The sequence below is a fragment of the Ambystoma mexicanum genome, chromosome 1q, assembly GCF_040938575.1.
Source record: "Ambystoma mexicanum isolate Mex_15411 chromosome 1q, UKY_AmexF1_1, whole genome shotgun sequence".
In the NCBI taxonomy this organism is placed as follows: domain Eukaryota; kingdom Metazoa; phylum Chordata; class Amphibia; order Caudata; family Ambystomatidae; genus Ambystoma; species Ambystoma mexicanum.
In genome coordinates this window covers 624,484,628-624,505,104 of record NC_090922.1, presented here as the reverse complement: position 1 = coordinate 624,505,104, position 20,477 = coordinate 624,484,628, and the positions used below count along the sequence as shown (strand labels likewise).

The following is a 20,477-nucleotide window of genomic DNA, read 5'->3' as shown; positions in this document are numbered from 1 at the left end:
TGTCTTTGGAATCCAAGAAGCACCTTTAGATTGGTCTCCAGTTGTTGCTACTCTAAAACTAATTCATGCTCACAGAGGCTTTCCATCACTTCACATCATTGTCTTTTGATTTAGCCTCTTGCTGCATTGTACTTCCTTCAAACCTTCTTGAACCTTGGTAGGAATTTGTTTTGATAGCATTCATTTTGTATGTGGGATGAGATGGTTTGCAAAAATCTATCTGTATTGCTTATAACTACTTGGCTCTTGGTCTAAGAAAAAAATTAATCGTAAGCACAATAATTTAATGCATTAATCTTGCCTATCACATTTGACTCCAGTTATTTCATGAGAACTGGTTTCAAGAATACTGACTCAGTCTTCGTTTGTGGCATATGGGCCCAATGTCCCTTGATTTTTGATAACACTGTTTCCCAGCATATATTCGATTTACACTAGTTTCTCTCGAGTTGGGAAGGAAAATTAGACTATCACAAAACTTTAATTGTTCTAGTTTGTGTGTGCTCTCCGTTAATCGGCAATTACTCCAAGACAACATGCACCTGCATTTATCAGTTTCCACCCCAAACAGGCTTAGTCTTGGTGAATTCGAAAAGTTATTATCCAGCTTCAAAGAGATAAATATAATCTCTCAATATGCTCTTGGGTTTGGACTACATGTCCCAGCAAGGATTTCTCTTTCACATTTGTTTTATTACTCACAGTCGCATTTATACACGGCTCAAGGCTTCACTATTCCTCTGACCGCTACAGTTGGTCTCTGGTGCATTACCGATTTGCTTCCTCTCCGTTCGCCGTCTCATTTCACTCCTCACAGCTCTCATCCCAGTTCCCCCTCATGCCTTCCTGCTTCTCTCAATGAAGACTTTCCTTGTTTCTATGAACACACCGTTAACCAAGCTACTAAGGTTCCTAGAGTACAGGTTGGATGTGCGTTCTGGTTTCCTTTTCCGTTTGCCAGGCTCCACTCCTGCGCACAGACTCTGCTGGGTCTGGTCAGAAAGTTACCACTGCCTCATCGTGTCTTCTATGCAGCAGTTTCTTATATTATTCAGTGGAATCTCACAAACCTTCACAAGGTTCAACTTGTCAGGACTGCATTCCTGCTACTCCATTTTTTGACTTTCAACCTGCAGGCACGTTACTTTCCTCCTACTCACTTATCTTCACTTCAGCGTCTCAAATACTAACACTCCTCCTCAAGTACCTTTGTCGATTTTGAAGGGCCTGTGGCTTTGCAAGCTCTATGACATGTAGATCCATAGGAAGACTTTTTCTCTACAAACGTTCTCAGGGTGGGATGGTCTCATAGTACAAATTAGAACACGTCTATTAAGCAAGTGTCGTTCAAGTCATAATTGTGAAAGAATTCTATACATGCTACATTGAATAGCAGTCCCAAGACTATCAATGGCAGCGTCTATACCAAATGAATTCCTGCACAACACTTACATCAAACTTCTGCCGGACTGACGAGAACTTCTTCTTCCCTTTAGGCTTTCCGGGTTTTGTAGCCGAATTCGGAGCACCAGCGCCCTCTGAAGGATGGAAGAAAGAAGTAAACCGTGAGTGTGGATCCTTACAAGGCCACATTCCATAATAAAACTTCTCCACTCTCTCAAAGTTGCCTTTGTCCACATACGAAGCCAGCGGTGACACGATATGTACTTCCATCGAACAACAATTCAAGGCTAAAATCCAAACCACCAAAGGTTCGAGTTGGAAAGCACACAAGATAAAAGAAGCAGAACAACAAAGACACAGTTACTCAAAATGTAACTACCAACAGATACACAAAAAAAGAATACTAATCACTTGTGCGAAGGAAAAGGAGGATTTTGCGAGCAACACTTGCCCGAAAGAGTAGATTTTTCAATAAAAACTGTTGTAAACATGTAAGAGTCATTATCATTAATCACGTTACATCAAATCAAGGATAAGCACACACGTTGTTGATGACAGTGACTTCAACTAGTATTCATTTCCTGCTAAAACACGCCATGTCCAAAATGGCTTGCATTGCAGAGAATTCAAACCTATGCTGGAGTCTATTTTACGTCTTCGATTCAATAAAGCACAGTCAAAGAGGCAGAGGGATAAATGGACTACCAGAGTAATTAGAATGCGTAACCTTTACTTCTACATACACTTGCCCTTTCGCCAGAGTCAGGGAAGATGGAGAATCCTACATTTAAAATGGTGGGCCTACGCAACTTTTGCCTATGCAAACATTTTTAAAACCAGCATCCACAACTGGGCACGCTAACGCTTGCATCTATTGTGTAATGTTTACCAAATACATGTGGGAAATACATGCACCTCCCTTGCAGAAAACATTAACGATAACAAGATGCAGAGGTGGAAAAGCGATGCAGATGACCTTGATTCGAACTGATTGGATGCTTTTACTAAATAACCGCCAATTGTCATGCCATATGAAAGATTACAAAGGCGAATAGTCAAGGTTTTAGGAGACGATTGTGGAAAACATTTCAACACCATCGTAGAGCGTTCCACAAACAAATGATACGTTTGTCACCATGGCTTTTTTCATGTGGGTTTGATCCTTAGGGCTGTTTTTGAATAATGATGCACATAAGCCTTGAAATATAACCCACCCTCCCAAAACACACACAAACTGAAGCAATACTGCAACCTGCAGAGACTGTGCAAGTTCCCCCAAATTCAAACCATTATTACAAAGTCCTTGCAGGGAGGAATTCGCTATATATATTTATTTATTTATTAATTGTGCGATAGCCAAAATTTGACTTTTAGCACATTTCAACAAACAGTACACAAAGATAAAACAGATAAAATTCATCCATCACTATACATACTCTGAATATCAAAACAAAACATACATCATTAGAAATCGAGAAGGGAAATAAAGGGAGAAAAATAAGCGTGAAAAATAAAAAGGGAGAAAAAGAAATTCCAATCAGCCCTAACAATGCAGTCTGTTATTAACTCTAATTCCTTTAGACATCTTTCCACCTCAATCGAAAGAGCCATCTCATTACCAGAAGATAATCTCGCCCAAAAATCATCGGTATTAAGATGAGACTCATCATGAACAAATCTACTGAAGTGTCTGGCCCTGATACTCCAGGCCCCAAGACAATTAGATAATAGCTGCTTAATAGTCTGGACTTTGCTGCTAAGGTACCTGTCTCAGATTGGTAAAGTCCCCCCTTCCTTATCTCTAGTAGCTAGTATTTCTAGAGTAGGGAGTAGGTTTAAGCGAAATCTCAGGAAAGAAGATCGAAACCAGGGGTTAGGGGACTTCTTTAAATAGGCCGGCACAAATGATAATCGTTTATCCAGCACTGTCAAAGAGGCTGTTTGGCTTTTCGCATATTATCAATCGTGCCTATCCAATCACCCAATTTCAGTTTTTCTTTCACTTTTAGTGGGTTCTGAAGAAGCAATTCAACATCACAGTCACAAGGAGACAATATTTCCAAACATTTTTGCCCAAATCTATACAGAAAACCATTGTTCCCCAATTGCAGCTCTATAGCAGTTTCCTCAAAGAGGGAATTCTTTGGAGGATCTAGGATTAATCTGTAAAGAGCCAACCACTTCCATTCCAACCATAATCTAAGTGATGAAAAACCAAGTTCATATTGCAAGCAAACAATAGGAGCACAGTCTGGTAGTCCCAAAGTACGTTTCCACAACCTAGCTTCTATTACGTCTCAATCTATCTCCATAGCTACAGAGTTGTAGTCCAAACCATATAAAATTATGGGAACTACCTTCACTATGTAGAATCTTAGGAGGGGAAGGATAGAACACTTGCCAAACTTAGAATTGATTTTTTTTCATCTGTGCACCTAATTTCACTAGTTTTAGGTCAATAGATAACAGCAAGCTATTATTGTTGGAAAAGATCTTAATGTGGCTCCCAGATAAGTAAATTCTGAGACAACCTCTACCGGAGACTGATCCAAGTTCCAAGCAAAATTCTTCGCTATTTTATTTGGTCTCTTGAATAGTAGACTCTTGGATTTTAAGGGGTTAATGTTTAACTTATTGCTCCTGGCATAAGATTCTAAAGCGGACAACAGACGTTATGATATGATATGATATGATATGATATGATATGATATGATATGATATGATATGGTATTTGTAACGCGCCTATACACAAGTGTTTCAAGGCGCGACGAGGCAGGGAGGGAGGGAAACAAGGGGAAGACAGACAAACGATCCTACTAGGCCAGGTGTCATTCAGATCGCGCAAGTGCAGAGGTAAGGGGAAAAGGAGAAAGTGCAGGGGGAGGAGGTGGGGGGGAAGTGCAGTACAAGGTAAGTAGCGTAATAAAATAATAAATAATAAATAAAAGGGCCAGCTGGTGGCAAGTGCGAGGTAAGTGCAGAGCAAGTGCTGGGAAGGGGGCTGTAGGGATACAGTGACAGTCCCACAGTGCAGGGGGAGCCAGGGAGGCAGTGCAAGTGGAGAGTGGCTGGGCCCTGGACCGAGGTCACTGAGAGTGGCCCAGATGCAGGTTTAGTGCAGACTTCAGTGGGGAGTTAAGCAGGTTTAGCAGGGGAGAGGGAGAGAGAAGGCAGAAGCGAAGAGGAAGGTTTTGAGGTGCTTCCGGAACCGGAGATGGTTCTCCTCGAGTTTCAGGGAGGCAGGAAGGCTGTTCCAGAGGGAGGACCCTGCTGCGGAGAGAGATCTACCCCCAGCTTGTTGCTTAGAGAAGCGGCTGACCATGAGGGAGTTGGAGACGGATGAGCGAAGGGCTCGTGAAGGAAGATATTTAGGAAGAGAGAGTTGAAGGTATTTAGGCCCCAAGCCCCAGAAGGCCTTGTGGACAATGCAGAGGGTTTTGAACTTAATCCTCGCAGCCACTGGAAGCCAGTGAAGAGATTTCAGTCCTGGAGAGATACGGTCCCTGGGCTTGAGGCCAAGGACAAGTCTCGCAGTTCTGTTCTGGATAAGTTGCAGAGGGCGGAGAGTGGAGGCAGGCAGATTAAGATAGAGGCTGTTACAGTAGTCCAGCCTTGAGAGAACCAGGGCTCGGGAGACAGTGAGCTTCTGGGGGAAGGAGAGGAAGGGAAGAATACCTCTGAGGAGGTGCAACTGGTAGTGTGACTTCTTAGAGACGTCAGATATATGAGGAGAGAAGGAGAGTGTGGAGTCGAAGATGACCCCGAGGTTTTTAGCCTTGCAGGTAGGGGCAGGAAGGGGGCCAAGGGAGGCCGGCCAGAGAGCTGCAGGGAAGGAGGGAGTGGGTGTGCCGATGAGTAGAATCTCAGTCTTACTGGCGTTAAGGCAGAGGTCATTGGCGGCACACCATTCCTGGATAGCAGACAGACAGTCGGAGATGAGGGAAGGAGAGGAGGAGGCCGAGGGTAGCCTGAAAATGAGCTGGGTATCGTCCGCATAGCACTGGAAGTGGGGGCAGAGAGCGGCGATGCGGTGGGCAAGGAGTGCCAGATACTGGTTGAAAAGCCAGGGAGAGAGGTTGGATCCCTGGGGGACACCACAGGTGGAGAAAAAGATGTCAGAGAGGAAGGAGCCCATTTGGACCTGGGAGGGTCGACCGGAAAGGAAAGAGGTCAGCCATGCCAGAGCCTGACCAGTGATACCCAGGTTATCACGGAGACGGTTGAGCAGGATGGCATGGTTGACAGTGTCAAAGGCAGAGGAGAGATCGAGCAGAATGAGAACACATGGAATGTTGGAATCGAGGTTCAGGAGCAGGTCCTCACGGATGTTCAGGAGAGCAGTTTCCGTGCTTCTGGCCGCTCTGAAGCCGGATTGATGGTCATGAAGATTACCAACATATTCAGCATGGAGGTTAAGCTGGGAGATGGCCAGTTTCTCCAGGAGCTTGCCCAGGAAGGGAGTAATGGAGATTGGGCGATAGTTGGCCGGGCAGGAGGGGTCGGAAGAGGGTTTCTTGAGGAGGGGGTGCACAAGGGAGTGCTTGAGGGGGGATGGGAAGACTCCAGAGGCGAATGAGTGGTTGCAAAAGTCAGCCAGGGCAGGAGCCAGGGAGTCGATGTGGTCCTTGATGGTTTTGGAGGAACAGGGGTGAACCTGTTTAGACGAGGCTTTCATGGATCGGACTTGTCTGGAAACCTCATCAGCAGAAAAAGGTGGAAAAGCAGAGAAGGAGGGCGGAGGGGCGGCTGCAAGAGAGCAAGAGGAAGAGCCGGGAAGAGAGGGAGGGAGGAGAGAGGAGGAGAGCGAGGACAGGATGTCCTGAGTTTTTGAGATGAAGTGCGAGGCCAGTGCAGTGCAGAGGGCCTGGGAGGGGACAGGAGAGGTAGAGACTGCAGCAGGGTTGGCCAGCTCCTTGCAGATTTTAAAGAGTTCGGCCGAGTTGTTAGATGCCTCAGAGATGCGGGCTTGGATAAGTGCTCTCTTCTTGGTGAGAACGGAGAGCCGGTATTGCCTTTGGAGCAGGCGGCAGGCCAGTTTGTCAGAGGATGAACATGAAGCACGCCATTTCCTCTCTGCCACCCTGCACTTGCGTTTTAGGGTGACGAGATCCGAGTCATACCAGGAGTTACATTTGGCTTTGGGCTTCAGGCGGATTCTCATGACGGGAGCAAGGATATCGAGAGTATCAGATATAGAGGAATAGAGCATGGAGAGGGCTGTGTCAGGGTGGGAGTCAGCCGAGGGGGGAGAAGGGGGCGAGAAGGTAGCAGCGAAAGCCTCAACTGACACGCGCTTCATGGGTCGGATGACCGAGAAGGTGGGTGGCAGTGAAGAGGGTGGCTTTGCCTGTGGGGTAGGGAGGGAGAGGTGGGAGGATAGGAGAAAGTGATCGCTCCAGGAGAGAGGAGTGGAGAGAGGGAGGGAGAGGGGAAGGTCAGAAGAGATCAGAGCATCAAGAGTGTGCCCTGCAGAGTGAGTAGGCCCAGACGGGAGAATAGAGAGTGAGAGAGAGTTGCAGAGTTCGCGGAAGAGACCAGTGGGGGGACAGGAGGCATCGAGGTGGATGTTGAAGTCACCGAGAAAGAGGAGTTGGGTGGTTGAGGACAGGAGTGAGGAGGAGAGGTCAGCCCACTCAGAGAGGAAGGAGGAAATTTGACCAGGTGGCCGATAGATAGTAGCCACGGTAAGGGAATGGCTAGGAGAGAGAGAAAGTCGGCAGACAAGACATTCAAAAGAGGAGTAGGTCTGCGTAGAAGTGACAGTGGCAGGAATCCACTCAGGGAAGATAAGGGCAACACCACCCCCTGAACGGTTGGGCCTGGGCACGGAGAGGATCTTGTAGCCGTCAGGTAGGAGTGTGTCGAAGCTGGTGGCAGAGCTGGCAGTGAACCAAGTCTCAGTGAGACCGAGGACGTCGAGGTCCAGTTCCTCAAGAAGGCGACAGATATCAGAGGAGTGCTTGATGGCAGAGCGAGAGTTTAGAGTGGCAATGTGGAGAAGGTTGCCACCCTTGAAAAACTTCCGGGGAGGGGTACAGATCAGAGGTACGCCCTGCAGAGGTGTTAGAGAAGGAGTTGAAGAGGGAGCAAGAGAAGGGGCAGGGAGGGAGGGGAGAGGCAAGGTAGCCGAGGACAGAGGAGGGGGGACAGCGGGAGCGGAGAGGAAGTTGATGAGGCATGGGAAGCGTCTATCAAAGAGGTGAAGGTTGGCCTGAGGGCCTTGGACCAAGACGGTCCCGTTAGCATAGACATTAATGATGGCTTTAGAGGAGTGGAAAGGGGCCAAGAGGACATCCCAACGGGTGCCACCATTAATGGGAGAGGTGGAGAAAGGAGAGAGCACAGCGACCATGTGAAGGGTCCATAGGTCAGGTGAAGGCACGAAGAAGAGAATGTCAGTGAGAGTTTCCTTGGAGCAGGCGCTCGTGTAGGTGTCAGCGATAGGGAGGCCTGGGTTGGAGACCAGGATGTCCTTTTTAAACTTTTTCCTACCGGATTTAGTGAGGAGAGCAGGATAGTCAATGGAGAAGCAGTTAGAGTAGATAGGCGAGATAGAGAGCACCATGGAGTAGGAGGGGAGGCGGACGACACGAGTATGCAGACAGGAAGTGAGTGGAGGGCACTAGTTTACCACAATGCAGATCAAACAGTAATGCGTAGTAGGTCAGGGCCACCTAAGTTTGAGAATCCTGCGAGGGGAGAAAAGCACCCTAGTTTAACACAATGCAGAGCAAACAGTAATGCGTAATAGGTCAGGGCCACCTAAGTTTGAGAATCCTGCGAGGGGAGAAAAGCACCCTAGTTTAACACAATGCAGAGCAAACAGTAATGCGTAATAGGTCAGGGCCACCTAAGTTTGAGAATCCTGCGAGGGGAGAAAAGCACCCTAGTTTAACACAATGCAGAGCAAAACCGTAATGCGTAATAGGTCAGGGCCACCTAAGTTTGAGAATCCTGCGAGGGGAGAAAAGCACGTTGCAGCCCCACTTGCGAATAGTCCAGGAGTACTACGTCATCCGCATAGGCTAACCAGTTTATTTTTGCATTGCCAATAGAAGGAGATATTAAACCAATATCCTTCAACCAGTTAGCTAGATCCGCCATAAAAGGGATGAAAAGCAGAGGGGCTAATAAACAACCTTGTCGTACCCCCTCTAGCTATCCTGATTGGGTTAGAGAGCAAGGCCAATCTACCAAGTCTGACCCGCATGTAATTATTGGAGTGCAGTTCTCTCAGACTGGAGAGTAGACCAGGGGGGATTCCCCAAGCATCGAGTTTTTCCCCCAGTAAGTTCCTATCGACCGTATCAAACGCCTGGGATAGGTCAATCCAGGCTCCAAAAAGGACAGGGCCTGCTTTGGTAAATGACTTTGCAGCAAGGCAGTTCATGACAAGCCCATTCAAGTAGATAGGCCCTTTCTAAAGTCTGATTGCTGCTTTAGGATAATTCCCTTTGTTTTTGCCCAGCCTTCTAATGCCCCTAAAATGATGCCCAAAAAGATTTTACTATCGGTATCTAGCAGGGAAATAGGGCGATAATTAGAAGCCAGCGACCTATCGCCCTTCTTATAGATGGGTATAAATATGGATTGTTTCCAAGAGTCTGGAATTCTCTTCTGGATAATGATATCAAAAAGTAACTAAAACCTTCCCACGGGTAAATGGGTCCAATTTCAGAATCGAATTGCTCGAACCATTCGAACCAGACGCTCTTGAAGCTGAGGATTTCTTAATTAACAATTCAAGGTCCAAGACACTAAATTCAAGAGACCAGTTGGACACTATATCCACAAATGAGCACACTGGAACCTCAGTCATAAACCTTGGCAAAATGGTCAATCCACACCCACTCCTAGATAACAGAATCCTGTTTCTGGTGATGAGTTACCCCATTCATTCCCACCATTGACCAAAAGTTTCGAGAATTTCTAAGAGATAAAGCACAAAGCATTCTCTCAGCATCCTGCTGAAGCACCAGATGCCTATGGGCACGAAGCCAGTTCCTATAGTTGTTTTTTAGTTTTGTTACTCCATCCCCATAGGCTTTCACGCATAAAACTGATCTCTTTAGCTTAGATCTCTGGCACCTCAATTAATTCTTCTGGGCTATAATTTGATCGTTACAGGAATGTTTGTGGATCTTGTGGGATTTCTGCATGGAGTGCTCCCACGGAGCCAAGTCAGACAGAAAATTCAAAAAGACCCCAGGAGTACAGGACTCAGACAATTGCTGGACAGATAAATAACTCTGCTAGGGGCTGTTTGGGTGCGGTCCTGGCGCCTATGGCGCCAGGTCATACAGTAAAACTTACCTGATGCAGACCATGCTGTAAGCTTACCTGATGCAGACCATGCTGCAAGCTTACCTGATGCAGACCATGCTGCAGAGCTCCAAGCCAAATGAGGCTTGGAAGGGACTATTTTACCTAGGGACTATTTTTTACTCGGGTGGGGCTGGGGAGGAATACTTACCTGGGACTACTTTGGATGCTATTTAAACCACGCCCGAAGAGCAGCACACGCTTTGCGTTATTCTGCATTCAGCAGCGTAACGCTCACCGTGTCTGCAAGCCTGCTTCCAGTCTTCTGCCACGCCCGCTTCGAGCCTGCAGCTCCTAGAAAAAGGGAGGACCAGAAGGAGAAAAGGTTAGAATAAGAGCAAAACCTTCGATCCTTACCTGAATTCCAGATCCACCACGCCTTCGAGCTGGAAGAAAGAAGCATTTCACGCGCGCAGCCTCGCCTGCTGCAGCGCCGCGCTGAACTCAGCGGCCTTCGCAGAATCCTCACGATCCACTGCATCCTTCTGCATGTTCCCACCGCACTCTGGCACCTAAGGGGAACACAAGAACAGCAAAGGCGATCCAAGGGAATAAACAGAGGCAATAGTAACTACCCCCCATAGACTTACCCGATTACCGTCGGGGGTACTATTCCTCTTCACGGGTCGGCACAGTCTACACTGCATCCTCGCCGTACCCCGGACCCTAAGGGGAACAAAAGGACAACAAGGTGAGACAAAGGGATAAACAAGGGGAACTCTTCTCACCGCAATAGAGTTACCTAATTTTACCGCCGGAGGCATTATTCCCCGAACTTCATATTTTCTCTCCACACCTGAATAAGGGAGCAAGCAACAGGTTACATTCTGGCCTTTATTTTATTGAACTGTGTAGGATAAGCTAAATCCTTACCTGAACTTCGTCAGCTACCACGAGGAACTCTTTGCTGGGGTCAAGCTGCAAACTGCAAGGAATCGGACAAGAGTGAAAGTCAGACATGTGAACTCTTACGAACTACATACTTTTCGGAGTCAATATTGTTCTGGAACGCACCAATTCCTTCGAGCCAGTGAAGCAACTGGTTATCAACGCGCCCCTGCGCTCAATGCAGGATGGAGAGCTCATCTTTTCAAACCATCAGGTGAGACTATAAGAGGGGACATCAAAGGTGATCTGTGGGGAGAACTGCAGGGGTGGGGGGATTTACGCTCAACTCCACGGGTGGTTAAGTCCCTTTCGCCATTTGCAGAAGAATATTCCTACGGGCCAAGCAAACGAAGCTAGGTGGGCCAGTCCAGTCCGTCATCTCGGCCCTACGCGTCACATTGGTGGAGACCGCAGCTGTCCAGTTCAGATCGACGCCTCTGTGGGAGCCAGGTGAGCGTAACCGGCAAAGAGGTAGTCAATTGTAGAGAAAGAGGTACCTCTGTGCCAGGAAGGGGAATTCAGGATGTCCCCCCGGATGTTTCCATTCAGCATGAAGAGATTCCAATCCCGCATGAAATCTACCCACATTTTACCATTGCTGGACTTCTGTTTAAAACTTCCCGACCTTGGATCCAGTTTGGAAATACATTGAGAGTTGAAATCCCCCTCAATGAAAATATCTGCCGGGAATCGCAGAGAGCATTCAACTAAACCATCAGAGAGGGCATGCAAAAACTCACATAATGGAGGAGTAACAGGGTTCCAAATCAAATGTACTACTATCCAACTTGAGCATTCTATAGAACCTCTTCTTGACAGTCTCACCATAAGGATCCCCTGGGTACGGCTTGCAATAATAACAGAGATTTTAAAGACTTCATTACTAGAAGCCACCAAGAGACCCCCCATTGGTCTACCTACCCCTGAGCCCAAGGCCAACTGCTGAAAAATAGAGTACCCATCCATACCCACCAGACAAGTTAACCAGGTTTCTGGAAAAAAATTAGGTAAAATGTTTTAAACATTTCTGATCTTCTGGGCTCCTCAGAAAAGGAGGGATAACCTGTAGTATTCCACGATAACACATTGACCCGAATAGACCCTAGTGCTTCGGTTGGGTCATACCCATCTTAAGAAAGACTTGTGAGATTACTTCAGGGAGAATATCCCACACATTCGGTTGGATAGCTGCGGGAGCAACCTTAGTTATTGCTCCCCAAGCATGCTCTTGGTTAACTAACTGGCGAGAATGAACAGAAACGGGTACTGGGCAAGTCAGAGATCTTCAAACCCCTCTGATCCCATGCCACTGTCTCTCCCATAATTAAATCTATAGCAAGTCTGATTTCAGTACTATTTCCGCCGTATTCGTGTCGAGACCAAGCAGAAAACTCACTGCCTCAATGTCTGCTGATGAAAAGTACTTCAAGGCTGGAATTGACTTAGTTTCCAGTAGAATTGCAGATCGATTTAAAGTTGAGTCATTACGTGTAGATGTAGATTGTCTTGACAAAAAAGCTCTCAGATCTGAATTCTGCTTGTACTCTCAGATCTGAATTCTGTTTGTATGGATTAACTGTCCTCTGGCATCCTAATGGGATATTTCCATTACCAATCGGAGCTCCTGTACCATTAGAAACTCCAATTCCAATTACTGGAAGCAATCCTTTCTGTTGATCTTGTGAATGATCATCAGACATGTGAGGAGCAGATCTATCAGTCGGGCATTTAATTAATATAGCAGTATTTACTTGGGGATTTTCAATACTAGAAGTTACACCCTTATTCTAGGGTCCTAAGGCCCCTCTCTCTGATTTTTAAAATAAAATAGGTGCAATTTTCACCGAAGGGTTGAGCGGTGTCTTTCTGTTTTGCCAGTAAAAAGATAGGTGCAATTGTCTTTGGTTGCTCTATATGGTTGGTTTGACTTCCCACAGTTAATTTACTTCCAGGCACTTCAATTCCAGCCATTACCTGGTCTTTTTGGGCTTTCAATTTAGGGATTTTCTTCCCCTTTTTAGAATCTGAGGGCATTGAAACCTTTTCCTTTTGAGATTTTTCAAGGTTCTTTAAACCATCTTTTAACTTTCGCAGATGTTGGTTGGTTTCTGAAGCAATCTGCTTTTTTTTCCATTTGCCCTGTTTGTTCCGTGGGGAGGTGATTTCGGCGGCTACTATCGCCCTTCTTTTCCTTTTAGACTTTCCATTCAGTTTCTTTCTCCGGGGAACTACCAGATCCGAATCAGAGGTGAGATGTTAATTGGAGGCCCCACGTCCGGGTCCTTAGATTGAAGTTCATTATCCGCCATCAAGGCTAATCTCAAAAACTCCTCCATCACAAATGCTGAAAGAGGAGTATCATTTAGAGTAGCCTCAGGTAGAATAAGGGCAGGAGATCCTAGTAGTCCATCCGGAGTCTGAAGCTCATGACGTTCTGCTTTTTGTAGTAGAATCACAGACACCTTTTTTTAGGTCCCCACATAATTGGGTCAAGTGATCCATTTTACAGGATTGCTCCTCGACTTCTTTATGAAGATCACTCAGGAACCCTCCCATTGAGTCATTAATTGCTGATTTTAGAACCACCATGGATATTTAATTGAATTCCAAGTCCTTCGTGATCTCTAGTAGTAAGCATGTATGCTGGTAAACCTCAGTTTTAATTTTCGAAAATCTTAACCAGAGAGGATAATACAAAATTTAGAGCCGTTATGGTTGGAGGCACAAGTTCCTCGGGGGTGTTCTGAGCTATATTGGCCAACCCGTTATCCTGATGATTTCCTCATTGGACAGCATCAAAGACCGATACTGGTTTATTTCAAATCTGGTGTGCATCAGATAGCAGAACACTACACATTGATCAAAGACATAGCCACATATGCCCAATAGCCAGCTCTGCCTTTACCACATGCAGTTAATTATTGACTTTTTGCTGTGGACGATCAGTTTACTTTTGGAAAAGCGATGGAGATACACAGAGCAAGTAAAAGATTGTCCTAGTGGACTTGGTTCTAGTAACTAGACGCCAGGCATTATCCAGCTGCAGTCCAGACCATTAGTGGACACAGTAAAGGACTACAGTCCACTGCGGTAGACTGAAGTGTTTTTATTAAGTGTATTACTAGTGAAAAGAGCGCAAATACTCATCTGCAAACATGTTGAAGCTTTGAAAAGAAATTAGCAGCTACTTATGCATGTTTGAGTTCTTGGAAATTTACAGCGCCATTTGTGATCGTGCATCCACTTTTTACTGTGTTTGTTATTAATGCTGTAGTGTGCGCAAAGACCGAGGGCAAATGTAGGAGCCTATAAAACACTCCAATTTGATATCCCATCTTGAGGAAATATTTGATTTTATTCCGAAAATTACATTATCAGCAGGGAAACATTTCTAATGGAAATGTACTACGGGGATACAAAACGGATACATTATTTTTCAAATGGGAGTCCATAGATCATGTACTGAAAAATAGGTTTGTAAATATTAGCCATCATTAGCTGTAATTAAGAAAACGGTCTGCTCATCTTGTCCTTGGACTAGCCCTAAATCACACCAAAACATGTTATGGCATTCTGGATTAAGTACATTTCTATAATCTGCCCCAGTTGCCCAAGTGCATTTATGATTGTGAACTCCTTTACACTAAGCCTTCTTGGCCCGACTGGTCTGATCAACCTAAGAAGGTCCCTGGTCTGCTCTGGTTGGTACGCAGGCTGCAACACGCCTACGGGCACTATTTGAACCTTACCTGGTGTGAAAAGATCAGCGAGTAGCGCAGGTCAAGCCTCACGGCATAGCGCTTTTCCATCAAGGGGTACTTGAAAATGATTGTGCCTTGAGTGCCCTACTCCTGACTTGGCAGTGGGAGGCCTGGAAATGGAGAGAGGCATACAGTCAATAGTAGCGATAGGCATTGCCAATTCCGGTACCACGCCCAAACCTGAACCAGTTAACTCGGAGATGCGATGGTCTTCTATTCTGCACAAAGTCCTAGACAACCATCAGTACAGGACCATTTTCCAGCATGAAGATTAAACCAGTTCTGAGAAGCTGAATTCCAGAAGAGAAAAGTCAGGCACTAAATTTGATGGAAGTTTCCAAGACAGGACACAAAAATTAGCACCAGAGAACTGCTGGCACATCAAATGCACTAACTGAACTCTGTGATAGTGGTACATACTGCAGATGAAGGCCAAGTTTTCATAAAATTAGCAGAAACCCAATGCACCAAAGACCTAGTGATAGAGGAAGAAAACAGGAACTGGAAGCAGTTGTGTTATGACAGAGCAGTACGCAGAGGAATACTTATGCTGGCACAGGTCAAAGTTAGAAAAGTGCCTAAATCCTTGCTATCCTTCCTTCTAAACGGTGGGGATAAATTACATAGGAGGCTGAAACGGAAAAAGCTTCACCAAATTAATGCTGTCACTTTAAATGTTTCAGAACAAGGTCTCCCTGTGTGGCCATCCATTCGTAAAACGTAGCCCTGCCTTACCCATATGTCAGCAGTGATTCTCAGTGTCTACATGTTTTTTCAACACAAAGATTGTAACACAGTATAGTGAGGGGATGGCTGAGAGTGCTGTGAAAGAGATCAAGGACTAGGAGTACCAGTATCATCACAATCATAATTCTGGTATGTTATGTAGCAACACTATCACGTGGGATTCCGTTTCAGAGCACTTGCTAGCCAATGTTGCCCATTACCTTCATTATACACAATGTGGCATTACATTTATCAACCTGGGGGCGCTTGCAGGTTGAAGGGTTGAGTGAACCTGACTGGGGAATCAAACCCATTAAACACATTATCATCCTATTCCCAAGACAAGCGTGCTGTGCTTGAATGATCCCCGGGGCTAAGGACATTTTTTCTTTAACGTGTTATCCCTGTCCTGTTCAACTGGTTGGGAACCGGATTGTACAGACAAAAGAAGTGGAGGAGATTACAAATGTAAAAAGGTTGAGCAATGCTTACTAGCCAAAAGCTTCAACACTTACAAAAAGCATACAGAATGGCACAAGTGGCTGTCCTACAGACGTCTGATTTGTGGAAATGTCTTTGGAAAGCCACTTTGCTCTGATTAAACTAGCTTGAAGTTTCGATTTTAAGTGTGTTAAACCTTGGTGACACAATACACTATCATCTTGCAATCATTGCTTTTGAGACTATTGCCAGGGGATATCCCAACATTATGTACAGTTTCTGCGTCTAATTGGTTAGAATGGAATTTTTCTAAGACCTTCAGGATGGAAGAAAGGACCATTCCAAGGTTGCCTTCATGAACAATGCTTTGATTCTCCTTTGAACGAAAGGTTACACGTCTCAGACTCATCCACCCGAGTAATGACAAGCAAGGCAGTCTTCTGAGTTAGCATACTCCAGTGGCGAAAGGTTCAAAAACCGTGTCCATAATGGTTCCCAAAACAATAGTTAGATCCCACTGAGGGATTGCATTTTTAAAGGGAGTATTTAAATGATGCTGTGCTTCAAAGTGCCTTTTTTCAATAGGCTTTTAACCGCATGATGTTTCTAGCACATTTAGTGACATCTTCCCAAAAAGTGAGTGTCCTCCATTAATCTTTTTCACCTGCCTCCCAATCACCCAGAGGGCCTTGGTCCCACCCTTACACTTTATAGGCCATTTGTAGATTAAATCCTTGTGCGCGTGCACCCCCCACTGGTTATTGGCTCTCTTAACATGACACGTGAGGGTGGCCCTCCCATAAACCCAACCCCACTAGAGCACCGGCAAAGGGCAGAGGCTAAAAGTGTCTCCTGTTTGCCTGACACCCAAGCCAGACAACCCGCCCAGAAGAGACGCCAAACAAGATTCAGTTAAGTAAATCCTCAGTTATTTTCTCTTTACTGCACTGTAAGGAACTCATGGTGGCAACAGTAAAGACAGACACAAGTGATCACAGTTCAAGGGTGTTTATTAAACTGTATATGCGGGTTGGAAAAACACCTAATCTAAACCTAAATCCAAGATAGCAGCAAGCTACAACCATCAAATAAAAATAAAGGCAGTCCTAGTGGCGTCTTGGCAAAATAAAAGGGCCTATAGTAAGAAAAATCCTTACACTAAATACAAACTGAGTGTGGGATGAGGTTCAGAAGAAAGTAGTGTTCACAAATAATAAGTCAGGATGCGGTAGTCAGGGTCTCACTTCCCCACGTTTTGAGCACGGGACAAGGCAAGACTCCAGAGCACAGCACACGCTCTAGCTTTCCCAGCACGATCCAACAGTACCTCTCTCAGTTATCAGAGCCTTCGGTGGTTAAGTCTCTTTTCTACAAAAAGTTGCTTGCCTCCGAAGACCCGATATATTCCAAAATAATAAACATTCTTTTCTGCTTGTACGTTTTGTGATGCCTTTTCACTCCTGGATCCCCCTCTTCCAGGATCAGATCCACCAAAAGTTCTTTGCAATATCAGGACCTTCGGTAGTTAAGTTTCTTGTTTCCGAGGGTCTGATGGGTTCAAAATCATAAACAAAAGTACTTTCCTGATTGTACACTGGGTGGTACTTCTTCACCCCTGGGTCCCCCTCTTCCGAGCTCAGACCCCTCTCGAATGTTACCTACCTCCACCAGGTTCACTTAAGCTTACATTCAAAAGATTTCTGTGTTACATTTGTGTGGTGGGGTGATGGCTTCTCACCCCTGGATCCCTCTCTGCCGGGCTCCGACCCCTCTTGACCGTTTGCCTTCCTTCCGACAGGTTCATTATGACTTTTAACACAATCTCCATCTGTGACATTCACAAATCTTAATGTCCTTTTAAATAGTTCACTGTGGACATCCCTCCTTCGTGTTCACTCTTGCCAACTTTTCCAATCGCACATTTTCTCAATCAGTTTGTAAGATGCGGGATTCACATCTCTTAGCTTAACAATCATCTGTCGGTCAAAGACTTTCGACTGTACAGAGGATTTTACTGGACCCCTGTATGACCTCTTTGACCCCTTTCTCACCTTTCCGAAGGCCTTCTGGTAATGGTTGTTTCAACAATCGGGTAATCGCCAACGTGGTGCCCAACTCCTCTGTTGCTGGTTTTCTCCATTCTGGTATCACCAGTTCTTTGTACTTTTCACAGTTCACTTAGCCGTTTGCTACTTTCGTTCAACAGAGTTTGGTTTCTTATTGGGTCTCGACTCACGGCCTGTGATGAACCACTTGGTTTTTCTTCTCTCTGGAGTCAAGGTTGGTAACACTGAGACAAGCGTCTCTCCCCGGCTTGGTAATCAGCGGAGGAGAGCGCCATGAACCATTGACATCTGCTGCAACACACGCTGGCTATTGTTTGCGGTCTTACGATTCATCTGCAGAGGTTTCACGGGCCTTGTCGAAAAGGGCAAGGTCGCTTCTCTCCTCATCACCCTCTCGGTTCGTGCCGTCTTTCTCCACCTCTTGAACTGCCGTGCTGAGTTAGCTCTCTCGTTGTGTGTTCTGCATTGCTCGTATTGTGTTTTCGTGCGCCACCTTTTATACCCATGGGGAAAAGAAAGGACGGGGGTGGGGGATAGGTGTGTGTGAGTGAGCCAGAGAGACAGAGAGAGATATTCAGGTTATTTGCCTGACCTTTGTGTCGGGACATGTCAGGTAAACAGCTCTAGGGTTAGAGCTGCTTTGATAAACTACCCTGTGCAATCTAAATACCCCATTACAGTCTCACCTCAGGCATCCAAATAAGGTTGCACCAGGCCTTTTTCACATTAAAATATTGCAAATATGACACCTTTTACCTTTCTGTGTCGATCACACAGGGCAGTGCAAATGTCAGATCGCTTGAGAGAACCAAGAACATCTTAATTGTGATTTGGCTGGATAAAATGCATGCTGCAGAGCGATTTACCATGAATTGTCCGACTTTGAAATGTCTGACGAAGAAACGGAAAATAACTTTCGGTGTCTCCCACGTACACTTCTTGCAGCCCGCTAGCCCTCCCCACTCCCTTACTTATCGTCTGGTGGCACACTTCATTGTGTGCTGCCGACTCAGCCATCCCTATGCGACGCCGGTTCCCTTCACATATGTACATGGGATCTGGCGCTGCAGAGTTTTTTTTTGTTTGCAACTTTATTATTTAGGTTGCGGGGACACCTCTGCAACCCCTAATCAGATTCTAGTGAACAAGGGTGCAGGGGACACCCCTGCATCCCCATACCCCTTGTTCACTGTAATCACATCCAATGCTAGATTTGTTCAAAATTCTCATTTAGCAGAAATTCAATCAAATCTACCATTGTTTTTTTTCCTCGAATTTTTATATGGATTCCATGCAGAAAAGCAGTCTGAAATCAAGACTTTTGCTCTGTGATTTGTGTGTATTTAGCCTTTCAGAAAGGAAAATCAGTGGGATATTGAGTGGTTTCTTTTGTTCAACTTCTGCTGTGTTTTGTGTCATGCAGAGGAGCATTATGCATGTATATTTACATTCCTAGCATGTTAGGGTCCTATAAGTAATAAGATGGTAAACTTAGTTACCATTGTGAAGTACCCTTTGCAGACCTACAGATAAGGGGTGTATCAACCACTTTTACTCCTTAAAAATAGGAAAATAACTGCCCCCTCAAAAAAATAAAATAGGAGTCAAAATACTCAACAAAAAACAGGAAATTGACACACAGCCCCTTATGTCCCTGCCTTCGCCCAAACCGCTCAATGGATATTGTTATGTTATTTTGCACTTAGACCATTGGTATGGACTGAAGGCGCTGGTAGGTTGAACGCCCTTAGGAACCGAAGTTCAGATCAGTAGAGAGAGTAGATAGAGTCAACGGTGCATGTGAGCACCGGGTATGTGTGCAGCTCATGCGATATTCGTGTAATAGCTGCTTCTTAGCGGTAGGTGTGGTGGTTGATAGATCAGGAGAATGTGTTCGTTCTGGCAGGTTTTATCCAGAACGGCTGAGGCTGCGTTAGGCCTGAGGAGAACGCCTGGCCGGGGGGTGTGAAACCAGCAGTGTTTACTTAGAATGATGTGGAGTAAGCGGCGGATGTTGGTATGAGAACAGTTATACTGAATGGTGTCATAGTATCTCTGTGTTCTAGTTGAGTGGTGATGTAAAGGAGAGTAAGCGTGGTGGTGTGATATGGGTTATATGCTCTTTCAACGTTCTCTGCATTCCAAACCATACTATATATGTCACGCAATTCTATGCATTCCAGTCCGTAGCGTGTACTCCTATCCAGTCCGTGCACCCCAGTCTGGTCTAATACACTCCGGTCCGGCCCGCATGCTCTAGTCTGCCCCACGCATGCCCTCCTGTCCGCCCCGCGCATGCCCTCCTGTCCGCCTCATGCTCTACGGATTCAGTAGCTTTATGTATTCATCCATTCTATGCACTCGTCAGTACTGGATGCATCGGTGCTCTTTCGTTCTACGTATTCGTCCGCTCTGTGCAACACGTCAGTTCACTCAGGCCATTCGATCGCTCCAGGCACTCGTTCGCTCCAGGTATTCATTCGCTTTGCTATGCATTCACCTGTTTTACGCGATCATCCCCTCTACGCACTCACCACCTCTATGCATTCATCCCCTCTACGCATTCATCTGCTCCACGCACTTATCGGTTCCACGCATTCCTGCCCTCTCCACACTCATCAGTTTTAGGCACTCGTCTTTTTCACGCGTCCAACAGCAATATTCTGTTCTATATATTAATTTCCACACTCGTCTGTTCTAGACCTTCATCTGCTCTGCATATTCATCCGCTCCATACACCCATCCGCTCCATACACCCATCTGTTCTATACATTCGCCAGGTCTGTGTATTCATCTGCTCCGACGATCTACACACTCTCCGTATTTCCGTGTTCATCCGCTATCCATAGTCGTGGGCTCCACACACTCA

The 20,477-nt window shown here is 45.7% G+C and overlaps 1 protein-coding gene across 2 annotated transcripts in view; it reads right to left on the bottom strand.

Annotated features, from left to right (window-relative positions):
• Positions 1–20,477, bottom strand: part of TADA1 (transcriptional adaptor 1) — a 310,842-nt gene that overhangs the window by 171,057 nt on the left and 119,308 nt on the right. For both annotated transcript variants that reach the window (XM_069641190.1, XM_069641191.1), the window contains exon 4: positions 1,453–1,538. In XM_069641190.1, coding sequence (XP_069497291.1) covers positions 1,453–1,538 — 86 coding nt within the window. The remainder of the gene's footprint in view (positions 1–1,452; positions 1,539–20,477) is intronic.